Below are 11,978 nucleotides of genomic sequence, written 5' to 3'. Positions count from 1 at the left end.
TCAGAGGATGGCGTGATAAGAATAGGAGGTAGGAATTGGCTAGACAGTTAGAGTAAAAAAGATCCCAAAGAAATGTATCCAGTTTCTTGGCTAAAAGTCAAAATGTCCTTGGGCCTGTTAGCAACATACTCTCTTCCAAAGGCCAAAAATGTCAAAAGCACTTGGGAGCTTGTATCTAATCCTTAAGAGATTTTAGGGTTACCTCTTCAGAGGGGGAATGTTGGAGAGGAAGGAGTGGGCATGGATTTGATCAAAACACCTTATATGCATGTATGAAATTCTCAAAAAAGTTTTTGTAAAAATTTAAAAATTTTTAATTTAAATTTTATTTATTATTTTTATGTGTATGAGTGTATTGCTTGAATATATGTAAGTGCACCTGTGTCATGTAAAGCCTCCAGAGGTCAGAAGAGAGTGTTGGATTCCCCTGAAACTGGAGTTATGGGCAGTTGTTAGCCACCATGTGGGTGTTGGGAATCGAACCCTGGTCCTCTGCAAGAACAGCTAGTGCTCTTAACCACTGAGCCATCTCTCCAGTCCCTCGAATTCTTTTTCTTATTTATTCAACAAACATTTATTTTTTAAATTTTTTGAATTTTTGCCATTTTTGTAAAATACAACTTTGATGCACCTTCCCCCACTGCCCCCACCCAATTTAATGTACTCATACATATATTATATGGTCTATAGAATCTGATTTATCTCCCAAAATGTTTTTTAGTGTAGGTCCATCCACTGAGCCACCAAGTGTCCCATGCCTGTAAGACACTGTCTCTCCCTCTCCCAGCAGAAATCAATTGCCAAAAATTCCTTAGGTTGGGTTGGGATTTCTTAACTTTTCTTTTAAAATATTTCACTTATTTTTTATTTTTATTTTATGGACATAAGTATTTTGCCTGCATGTTAAGTGCACCTGTGTCATGCAATGCCTGTGGAGGCCAGAAGAGGGCATCAAATCCCCTGGAACTGGTTTTTGCAGGTATTTCTGAGCAGCGTGATGTCTGCTAGGAATCAAACCTGGGTCCTCTGCGAGGTGGGTTATTAAAGAAAAAAAGAAGCCATGAAGTTGGAGGGTAGATCTGGGAGGCATTTGGGGTAGGAGTTTGGGGGTGACCAAACTCCAATATGACCAAAATACATTGTACGAAACTCTCAAAGAATTAAGATGAAAGATGGAATAGTAAAAAGTGAGAAAGAAAAGAACAGAAATGGGCTGGGTGTGGTGGTGCACACCTTTAGTCCCAGCACTTAGGAGGCAGATACAGGAGGATCTTGGTGAGATCAAAGCCAGCTAGGGATAGTATACACAGTGAGTTCCATGTCAGCTGGGGTTACATAGTGAGACCTTGCCTCAAAACTACAAAAAGCGCTGGGTGTGGTGGAGCAGGCCTTTAATCCCAGCCCTCGGGAGGCAGAGACAGGTAGATGTCTGTGTGATTGAAGCCAGCCTGGTCTATATGGTGAGTTCAGGCCTGCTGGGGCTACAGGGAGAGACTGTCTGGAAAAGATAAAAAGGAGGTGGGGCTGGAGAGATGACTCAGGGATTAGAACACTGGCTGCTCTCACAGAGGATCTGGTTTCAGTTCCCAGCACCCACATGGCAGCTAACAATGATAGTAACTCCAGTTCCTGGGGATCTGGCCACCCTCTTCTGGTCTCCCTAGACATTGGGTGCACTTACATACATGCAGGCAAAATATTCATACACATAAAAATATAAATAAACATTTTAAAAAGTACAGGAGTGGAAGTCAGAGGAGAGAAATCAAAGAGAGAAAGTGTTGTGCCCTGACTTGATGCAGGAAGGAGCTATGGGCACAGACTCGGGTAGCCTTTAGAAGCTGGAAAAGGCCAGGAACCAGATTCTCTGTATATCCCCAAGAAGGAACATTAGCCTGCCTTCCTTTCAGCCCAGTGAAAATATACTCAGAATTCTGAATCCAGAGGTGTAAGGTAATCAACTTGTGTTGTTTTAAGCTATGAATTGTTTGATCATCTGTTACAGCAGCAAAATGAAACCCCTATAATTGAAAGCCAGAGGAGTCTTAGGATTATGTGAAAGCCCAATATTGCCCCAAAATGCACCTCAAGAGTCACTTAATCCATTTTGGAGGCTAGAGATATAGCTTAGTTGGTAGAGCACCTGTCCAGCATGCACAAGGCCCTGGGTTCAATCTTTAGTGCCACATTCATTGAATTTGATAGCACATAATCCTAGCACTTCAGAGGTGGAGACAGGAGAATCAGGCATTATAACCAGCCTGAACCACATAGTGAGGTTGAGGCCAACCTGAGCTACAGGAGACTGTCTCAAAACGGACAACACAATTCTCTTCTGAATCACAGACTAATTTATAGATATTCCATCACTACTTACTTCGTCCAAACTTTCGTACTTCCTTCATTAATTGGTGCTTTATGTCAGCATTGATTCCTTGTGCCATCGCAGGAGTGATTTGCACTGAATTTGGCTCAGTTTCCGAAGATGTGATTTTTTGGTCATCTACAGAAAGATTGCAGGTTTTGGACCCTCCTAGAAGTGTACTACTGCCAGGTTTGTGAATGAGCCCATCTTTTATGAGACCAGTGTAGTCATCAGACAAAGAATCCAATTGGTTGGATATAATGCCGTCGTCTCCTGCCACATTCATAAACTCTGCTGGAGCAGATTTTGACAAGAAGCCGTCAGCTGGGCTTTGCCCATTTTCCATCTTCTCTTCATGGATATCACGAACAACAGCAGCATCTGCAAAGCAAATGAAGAAACTGAGCTGTCAAGTAGGTATAGCATGGCAGCCCCACAGGTGCATCTCCGTGTTCCTCAGTTTCAAGGAAATTTCTTTCATAATGAGGAGGATATAACGGAGAGCTGAGAGTGGTCAAGACGACAACACAAGGCCACCTTCTTCCCTCCTGCCACTATGAGTCCACACAGAAACCAAGACATTAATAAGAACTCATGGGTCCCTCGTACTCATGGTTCAGTGTCAACTCGTATGTGTCACAAGGTGAAAAGTGCCAAGTTTCACTGGCATTCCTGATTCCTCCAAGCCACATATAAACTGCTATACATTTCTGAGCTTGAATCCATACAACTTGTGTATACCAGATTCTGTCATCTGTATATATCAAATCCTCTAAGAAAAGAGACACCTATTGGGGCTGAATACTCTATCCCATCAGTCAATCAAAATGTCCATCTGTAGCTCATTCTGCTCATGTCTTGTGCCAAAGTATTTTCCACTCTCATTCTGTCATTTACTCATGTTCTATTGTGCCAAGCATCAGCCAGGAGCTGGAAATCAGCAGTGAACAAGAAACAAAGGAACTTTTCCTATCCTTATAGAGCACAGTATCATGGGAATGTCAGAGAAGAAGCACACAGAAAGCAATAGTACACAAAACCACTTTCATGTTGGGAGTAGAGATGGGAGAGAGAGCAACAGAGGGACTGTAGTGTGGTAGCAAGGGCTTCTGGGAGGGTGCCAGGCTGTGGTGAACGCAAAAGATGCAGGGAAATAATCTGGGTGCGTGGAATGAATGACTGTGGCAGACAGGGGTGAGGAGGAGATCACTAGAACCTGCGGATCATGGGGCCAGGCCATGTGGAGCCTTTTTGACCACAGGTAGGAGCCAGGTTGTGTCCTGAGTGCTTAGGAACATGGAGGATGTGTTTTCAGTATGGATGTGGCATGATTTCATTTATATGCTGACATCTTCATCCAATGCTACAAGCTGAGAGAGATGAGTGGGTAGGAAGTAGTTAAGAATGAAAGCAGGAAGACCATCGAAGAACAGTCGCTTGGTGAAAGTTCAGGGAAATGTGGAGTGAAGGAATGGAGAGAAATGGTAAGATTATATATATATTCCTCAAGTTACCTCAGCTTGAAAAATAGAGGAAAGAAATTAGGGAATAAATTAAAAATTGTGGTGGTTCTGGAGCTTTGTCACCTGAACCACTGGGTAAATAACTATGCCAGGAATGTTGAAGGAGCGAGCACATTACTGGCTTTGAGAGTAGATTGCACTTAATTTTTTCTGACTCAATTCAGTAGCCTTGAATTGATCGCTTGGCATCAATAATGGTAGTTCTATTTATACTACGTTACAATCTAAGGTTCCCCAAGCCTACCAATACCCGGAGGTGCTATAGCTTCTCCATTAAAATGAGGGATAATGCCATTAATACCGTGCAGAAGGATGTTAGCAGGACTGTTCTGGTGAGAGGCAAGGTTGGACATTTAGTTGAAACACATACAACATAAATGTCCATTTGAAAAATGGAGGCACCATGCCCATGATTAAATCAGATTTGAGAGTAGAGGAACAAGTTATAGTTGAGGCATAAATACAAGAATTTGATCAGATAGGAACCAACTTTAAAGCCCCGAGACTGTATGCGCTCATGTTAGGAGACAGTGCTGTGACAAGAGGTCCTGGGATTGAGCTGTGGGGACATACAGTAGTTAGATGTGAGAAAGAAAGGGAGAAAACAAAAGGGAAATGGTTAGAAATCACTGCTAACGGAAAACCTAACTATGTGTCTGGTAACCCAAAGTTTCCATGGAGGAGAACATAAACAATGGAGTCAAAAGCTACTGAGAAGGGATGCCAATGTACAGAAGACACTGCTGCCATTGAGAAGTGCTTCAGTGGGGTCATAAAGGCAAACACCAGATTATACTGGTTGGAGCATGAGCAGGTGACAGTACAGAGAACAAGCTGATCCAGCCTCTTGGTGAGCCTGCTTGCTCTACCACCTTCGAAACTTGCATTAACTCTTGAAGTTGTTCCAAGTGGTTGCAGCAGACATGCTCCTAATGCTTCATTTATGTACCAATCACTGTGATATTTACTAAGCCATACATTAGTCACTAATTACTATGTTAATGTTACGTGTTAATTACTATGTAATTATGGATTTTTTTCTCCACTAATATGGCTAAGATCCTTAAATCAGGGTCTCTGTTTCCCATAAGGCCTGTTGTGCCTGCCATAGATGGATTAATAATGGTTTGCTTAGCTAACAGAAAATTGAATACAGAAAGGAATATAAAGGAAAATAAAATTGTATAATGTCTTCTAGGAGCCATAAGGATATCACAACCACTACTCTATACCTGGATGTACAAGGGTGGGTTTTATGAGGTTTGGACAAGATGGGAACCACGAGGCTGAGAGTGGTCCCTTTCCGCCCACATGGTTAGTTACAGTAGGTGGTGTTTGTGGTTTCCTCAACAGCAGGGACATACTCCGCCTTCTTTTAGATGACATAGGACTGTTGGGTTCTCCCGGACGTTTCACTTTGTTTTGTGGCCCTACCACAAACTCATCTGCTTCATCAATCATCATTCCCTAAAAAACATCAATGAACATATTTCATTAAAGACAAAAGTTCAGTTTTAAAAAAAAACCCTGCAAGTACGCTTCATATACATCAGTCATGCACTGCATCATTTTGTTTAGCCTTAATTGTAGGCCAGACAGTTACCATGCCTCTACATCAATTCTGTTCTCAAATAATGTGACTCTATTTTAATCCAGTCTAAGTGGAACAAGGAGGAAACTAACATGCAAGCTCCTGTCTAAGGTAAGCACACAATAACAATGATGAATAGAAAGCTTCATATCAACCACAGAAGATAAATCCACAATCATCTTTTAAAAAATTTATGTGTGAGTGTGCGTGGGGGGTGGGGGGTGGGATGGACAGACCTGCTTGTCTGCATCTGCACCACGTGCATGCACTGCCTGTAGAGGCCAGAAGAGGGTACTGGATAGCTTGGAACTGTAGTTACAAGTAGTAGTGAGCCACCTGATGTCTGTGCTGGGAATCAAACCTGGGTCTTCTGTCAGAGCAGAGTGTTTTTAAATCCAGCCTCTACAATCACCGTTTTAAAATGCTGTCAAAGCACCTTGCATTAGCCCCTTATAGGGTTTTAAACTCATCATTAAGGAACACTGATTATTGCTATACAGAACAGTGCATGTGAAAGGCAGGTAGATGTAGAAATGTAATTCCCTCACGCACAACCTTAAATATGTATTCCTTGGAGCTTCTCAGGGAATGAAGAGGCTGTTCACTCTGTGAATAGCCTCAAATGGGAATCGTCAATATAGTGTGTTAGGTAACAGCTGCTGTCATCACAGATAACCCAAGAATATATACCTTATTATTTGAAAGTGATCATGGTAAAATGACCTTTCCAAAGGCTATTTCCCTCCATAAACCATAAAGAAAGGGCACAGCATTTACTACATGTTCAGTAATATTCTACAGTGTTCATGTATAATTCAGTATTTTACAGATCTCTGTCAGTTTAGTTCAATTATTATCCCTAATGTTACAAAAAGATTTTAAATCTCTAATTAACTATGGATTGGCATGACTTGGGGTATTTTTGAGTTGTATTAGAACTTTAATATCAGTATTCCCTACAGAAATGCAACCATAACCCCATTTCTTTTCATGATTAACCAGTCAAGTTTTTTTACACACACACACACACACACACACACACACACACACACACACACTATTTAGGCCTCCAGAATAATTCAAATAAAAAGGGACATCACACCTAGTACTTCACAGTTGAAGGGACACACTCATTACTATCTCAGTAGAACACTATGTACCTGAATCATGGAAACAGAAGAAATAATTGGTGATCTTTCTATTAAGAGAATCATTGTGTGGTGGTATGAGTATTGAATGTGGATCAAGACAGCTATGGTTCAAATCCTGTCTTTTGCTCAGCTATGTCAGTGTTTTGGCACCTGGCCACTCTAAGCCTTGATTTCTTCTTCTTAAAGGGCAGATAGCATTCATCTTTTAAGACACATGTGAGCATAAAACAGAATCATTTACTAAACAAATGACAGCTATTATTTTATTCAACTAATGCAACTTGCATTAGGAGACTCCACTTTCTAACCACAAATTAGTTCTGATGTAATATTTATCTCTCATTTGTATTCATCTTGCTAAAAAGGAGAAAATTATCATAAAATACCACAATTTACGCAGACATAGAAATAGGGATATTACCTTTTTATCTTGTTTAAATGGATTGCCAAAAGTATGCAGTCTTTTTGGCTGATCTGGGTCAATCTCTCGTAGTGGAGAAGCCAGCATCTTTAGATATTCCTGATAGTTACCCATTTGTGCAACTGGGACACTGTGGAGGGAATCTGTAAAATCACCAGCAGAGAAATTGATGTATACTGCTGCAGTACATGGTCCTTTTGAGAAGACATTATCAGAGTCTGCCTTAGCAATGTGTAGCTTAGCATTAGAGTAAAAAAAAAAAAAAAAAAAAACCTCAAATCTAGTATTCCAGACCTAGCATCATCTTTTTTTATACTAATCAGTGGTCTATAATTATTATACCACTTACAGGCTCATATCACAAGGACCAAAGCAATGCCTCTCAAGTGTGTTGTAAGAGTGTGCTTATTTCCCTCATATCACCAATTGAATTCAAATACCATCTGTCTTCTACATTTTAAAGCACTTAGGCTTTATGCTGTTTGGGTGTCTTCTCTGTCCTTGTGTCTTTCTTTGTCACTGTCTTTCTCCTCTCTGTTTTTTTGAGATAATGTCTCACTTTGTAGTCCAGATGAGCCTCAAATATGTTGACATCCCCTCTCTCAGGCGCTTGAATGCTGAGATTACAGGGCGTGGGCCACCATGCCGTAGTACTCATGGTATTCTTGTATCGTAAAGAAGAGTCCTGCTTATTCTTAAATTCCATGGATTTGATAAAATACATATGATCTCTTCCTAGGAAAGCTCCCTTCACAAAAATATTGTGTATACTATCAGAGGATTGGTGAGGGTTTGTTCATTTAGTGGATGGGTAACTCCAGTCAAAATTAACAAAATAAAGGAAAATTGAAAACAGCCATAATTCTCCTGGAAATTACCCAGAGTTCACTACTTTCATGTAGATGCTGATGAATTTTTCATAGCAGGCTGAATGGTACAGAGTTTGTGCACATGTTGGGAAATCTGAAAGACCTAGATTCTGTCACTTTCCAATGTGCTAAACGTGCCTGGGCAAACTACTGAAATGCTCACTGTTAGTTTCAATGCCTATAAAATGGACATAAAAACCACTATCTCCTGAGACTATTTGAGGCTTTTAAGCACTACCACACAGAACCACAGCAACAGTGCCATATAATGCTGATTAGCACACACCTGTCTTAAACTGGACGGAAAACAATCTGTGCCGGTGTAGATGTAGGGTTCCAGTGAATATGGACATTGTAAACATTAACAAATTACAAATATAATCAGCTCATTATGCAATAAAGACTGTCACATAAGTCACGCCTGCTACTTTCTAAACACAAAGTATTCCATGGTTCATTTACCTTCATCTTGTCCAACAATAAACTTGCGTGTTTTCAGTAGATTGGATCTCATTCTGGTCAACTGGTCTAAAAGTCCTCTACGAGGAATATCATAAGCATTTCTATACGTCTGAGGCTTCAAATCCTATTTAAAATGAAATGGACTAGAGTTACTCCGAAGGGTTTTCAATACACAAATATAATACTTAACTCTCTTAAATGAAAAGAACAGTATTTAATACAACTAACTACAGAAATTTTTTTCCAATGAAAAACTTCTATTTATTGTTCCAAATGCTAATATACCCATAAGTCATTAAAGTCAATGAGACTATCCTTTATCAAGTGTGTCATTTAAAACTCCAAGAATCATACCTGCAGCCCCCTTGCAGGATCACTGCCTACAACCTACAGGGTGCTGAGATCTCCCTACAGGACTGTGATGGCTGACTGCAGAGGGAGTGCGGGGGACTGCAGGTTCAGCCATGGTGCCTTAGGGATCTGCTGCAGCCCTGAGTGTGAGCCAGGCTGGGAATGAGAAGGGAAGCGTGGGGGGCCCAGCCAGCTCTGACCATATCCACCTCCTCCAGGAGAAAGCCTGGTGCCAGAAGTTCCCTTGGACTGGCTCAGACTTTCTCCAAGCTGTTTCAATGTTGGAGCCTCTTCACCCTTGATCCTACTTCCTGCCACTCCTGTCACAGGCACTAGATCTGCATGGTGGTCTAGGAGGCACTGACTGCGACTACAACGCCTTTTCTGGCTGTTCCCTGTCCCCTCCCAACCAATGTATTTTGTATGTTTAATTCCACACTGGCATTTGCTTGCAGAACAATCTCAAAGCTGCTTTATTAATAATTATTAACTCCAAAATAGGTAATTGTTTCAAAACTGAAACAGTATGAATAGCAAATATATCAGGCAAGATCTTTGGACAAGCACAACTTTTTGTGTCCCAATTTACCTTGTTTAAGAGCCCTACTTGGAAGCCAGCAAATTCTTTGGTATTCAATTCTGTCAGCCTTGGTGCAGCTTCCCCTATGATTTCTTTCAACAGTTTTCTAAAATTTTTATTGTGAGCCAAAAGCATGCCACCTCCGGAGTGATTTTTCACTTTGATACCAATTTCCTGGGGAGGTTTCTTCCCCACTGATGCTAGTATTCGTTCTGACTCTAGTTTGGTCTAAAATAAAAGTATACAGTATGTTATGAAAATATCTACCTTGTTATTATCAATCAATTACTTGATGAGAATACCTTAATAACCCCACAAAATACTTTTCATTTGCAAACCACAGAAAAACAGTGAGCATTTCCCTACGCTTCTCTGTTTTATCACAGCAAACACAGAAGGGGCTGGGCTCGAAAGACAAATGACTAAATGCAAATTTTCTTTTCTAGTGTGCAAACTATGAACGAATCATGGAGAAAATGAAAGCCATGGGTAAGAATTTGATTCATAGACATGTAAAACCACATTTTGTTATTGCAAAAATCTCAGTCATATTCATTTTCGATCCAGATGTAAAGGTTTAAAACTCTGTACTATACATGTAAATTATTCCTTGAATTCAGGTTACGTAGACTGGCATTATATCTGAAAAAAAATTAAATGTTTTTTTTAATATTCGGCAGTGTAATGTTTTATAAAGCAAAGCTTAATTTAATAAATATTACCAAGCAAAAAAATTTTAATGTGTACTCAGTACGTTTCTCACTAATAAAGACTGAAAAAATCCTCTTAAGAGACATTATATCAATTCAATTTGCTTGAATGCATTTTAGCAGGGAATTTGGAATATTTCGCTTTAGACACATCTGAGATGGTTCAAGGAATTCTGATGCCATAGGTTTTAAATGAGCAATATGAGAAATTATAAAGTACTAATAAGCTTTTCTTCTAAAAGATAAAATTATGTTCAATAAGACCAAAATAATTTTTTTAATTTCTTTTGGCTTGTTCGTAAATATTTATTTTTTCCCTAATTAATTATTTGAATTAAATATATTATTCATGAGCTCAAAAAATTCTTAAGTCATGAAATATGAGAAAAATGTAAATACAGGGTCTGTTTCCTCAAGTGACCTTGAAAGCTCATTCAATAAAAGAATACAGTGTGTCTCTGCAGGTCTCAGAACTCCATTAGTTTCAACTGTGTTCACTTTTCTTCCTTTGCAGCCATATTCTAACACAGCCTTACATGCCTAACATAAACATCAAATTTAAAAAAAAAATCAATAGATTGATAGATAAATAACCAAGGCATTTACAACAACAACAGCAACAACAACAACAACAACAATCTACTAGCAGAGAGGAATAGGGGTTAGGGGGACTTGATAGGTCAGCAATCTGGATTTGCTTTATTTTCTTTGCATTTATGAGCACACTAGAATAAGCTTCAGAACATTAGTTGAAGTTTTTGTCAGTTCCTAGCAAGGCATGTCAGCGTCCCAATTATGGAGTCCTTTAGATCCCTTAGTGAAAGCTGACGCTTTGCTTAATGCTCTGTTTTTTAAAGGCCTAATTTGCAAACACACCCAACATGAAACATTGTAGTCACTGCAGATGCTATTTCCTACCTAGAAATGTATTTGTGAATCAGATAGTAAAGCTACTGCATTCATTTGTCACACAACACAGTTGTATAGCAGTAGAGCTCTAATTTAATGTTCCCCAACGTTTCCATCCTACAAGAATGGTCTAGGTAAAGGTGAGAAATATGATGAGGAGGGGTGAGTGGAAGATGAAGTACTAATAGAGAGGGGCAGGCAAGGGACAAGGTGGATAATGGTGAATGAGGTGGGGTATAAAGGAACAGATGAAGGACAAGAAGAGAGGAGGTAGAACTCCAGTCTCCAGGTCCCCTTGAGGTCTATTCCCTCCAGGTTGAAGAACACTGGTCTCATGTCCCCCCTCTCCAGGGAAAAGCAGACAGCTATTTATCCAAGAGCTAGTATGTGAGTATAAGTCCTTTATGTGTTACATGAAAACCGATTTCAGGCAAGGCGTTGAATCACACCAGGCCTGGGTGTGCTGACTCACAAAAGGGGGATGCTCTAGTCAAGTGAACTGAGGAGAAACTAATCTGAGGGTAGACAAAATGTGACCCATGAAAGAATTCTATTAAGCCTCTGCCCCGTTTAGGCCACAGAGTATCAGCCAGCTTGTGGGCAGGACAAACTGACAGGCAGAAGGAGAAGTGGCACAGCATCAAATGATACTGACAGACTCTTAACTGCAGTTTAATGGTGAAGCTAGAAGCCATAGAGAATCACATAATTACTAATTCATAAAGTGTAGAGATATATACACATTTAATTTGAAAAATTACAATTACACTAAAGAATAAGGAAATGCACTTCTAAGGGCAAAGGATTTTGGTTTGTTTGTTTTTACCAATACTACCTGTTGGCTGAGTTTTTTAAGGTAAGAGATAACACTGTAACTAAGTCCACAATCTAAATTATCTGATATCAGATTTGGAGCTCCCATCATCCTTAGTGCTTTCTTTAATGGCTATAAGGAAACAAAATACACAACAGTAAGAATAGAATAAATCTTAAAATACTCAAAAGTTCAGTTATAAGGGTCAAGGGGACATGATTCATTTCTTAGA

The 11,978-nt window shown here is 39.8% G+C and overlaps 1 protein-coding gene across 4 annotated transcripts in view; it reads right to left on the bottom strand.

Annotated features, from left to right (window-relative positions):
* LOC103740136 (integrator complex subunit 6-like) overlaps positions 1-11,978 on the bottom strand; it is a 68,583-nt gene that overhangs the window by 2,544 nt on the left and 54,061 nt on the right. Inside the window, exons 11-16 of one of the 4 annotated variants that reach the window (XM_008840685.3) lie at positions 11,768-11,878; positions 9,323-9,541; positions 8,383-8,506; positions 7,052-7,194; positions 5,121-5,355; positions 2,378-2,746 (exon numbers count right to left, since the gene is read on the bottom strand). In XM_008840685.3, the coding sequence (XP_008838907.1) occupies positions 2,378-2,746; positions 5,121-5,355; positions 7,052-7,194; positions 8,383-8,506; positions 9,323-9,541; positions 11,768-11,878 (1,201 nt within the window). The remainder of the gene's footprint in view (positions 1-2,377; positions 2,747-5,120; positions 5,356-7,051; positions 7,195-8,382; positions 8,507-9,322; positions 9,542-11,767; positions 11,879-11,978) is intronic. The other 3 variants (XM_008840687.3, XM_008840686.2, XM_029567176.1) reach the window with 3 other exon arrangements.

Source organism: Nannospalax galili, unplaced genomic scaffold (genome assembly GCF_000622305.1).
Source record: "Nannospalax galili isolate Female #2095 unplaced genomic scaffold, S.galili_v1.0 scaffold901, whole genome shotgun sequence".
NCBI lineage: Eukaryota > Metazoa > Chordata > Mammalia > Rodentia > Spalacidae > Nannospalax > Nannospalax galili.
Note: the sequence above shows the minus strand (reverse complement) of the source record. Positions and strands in the feature narration are given on the sequence as shown.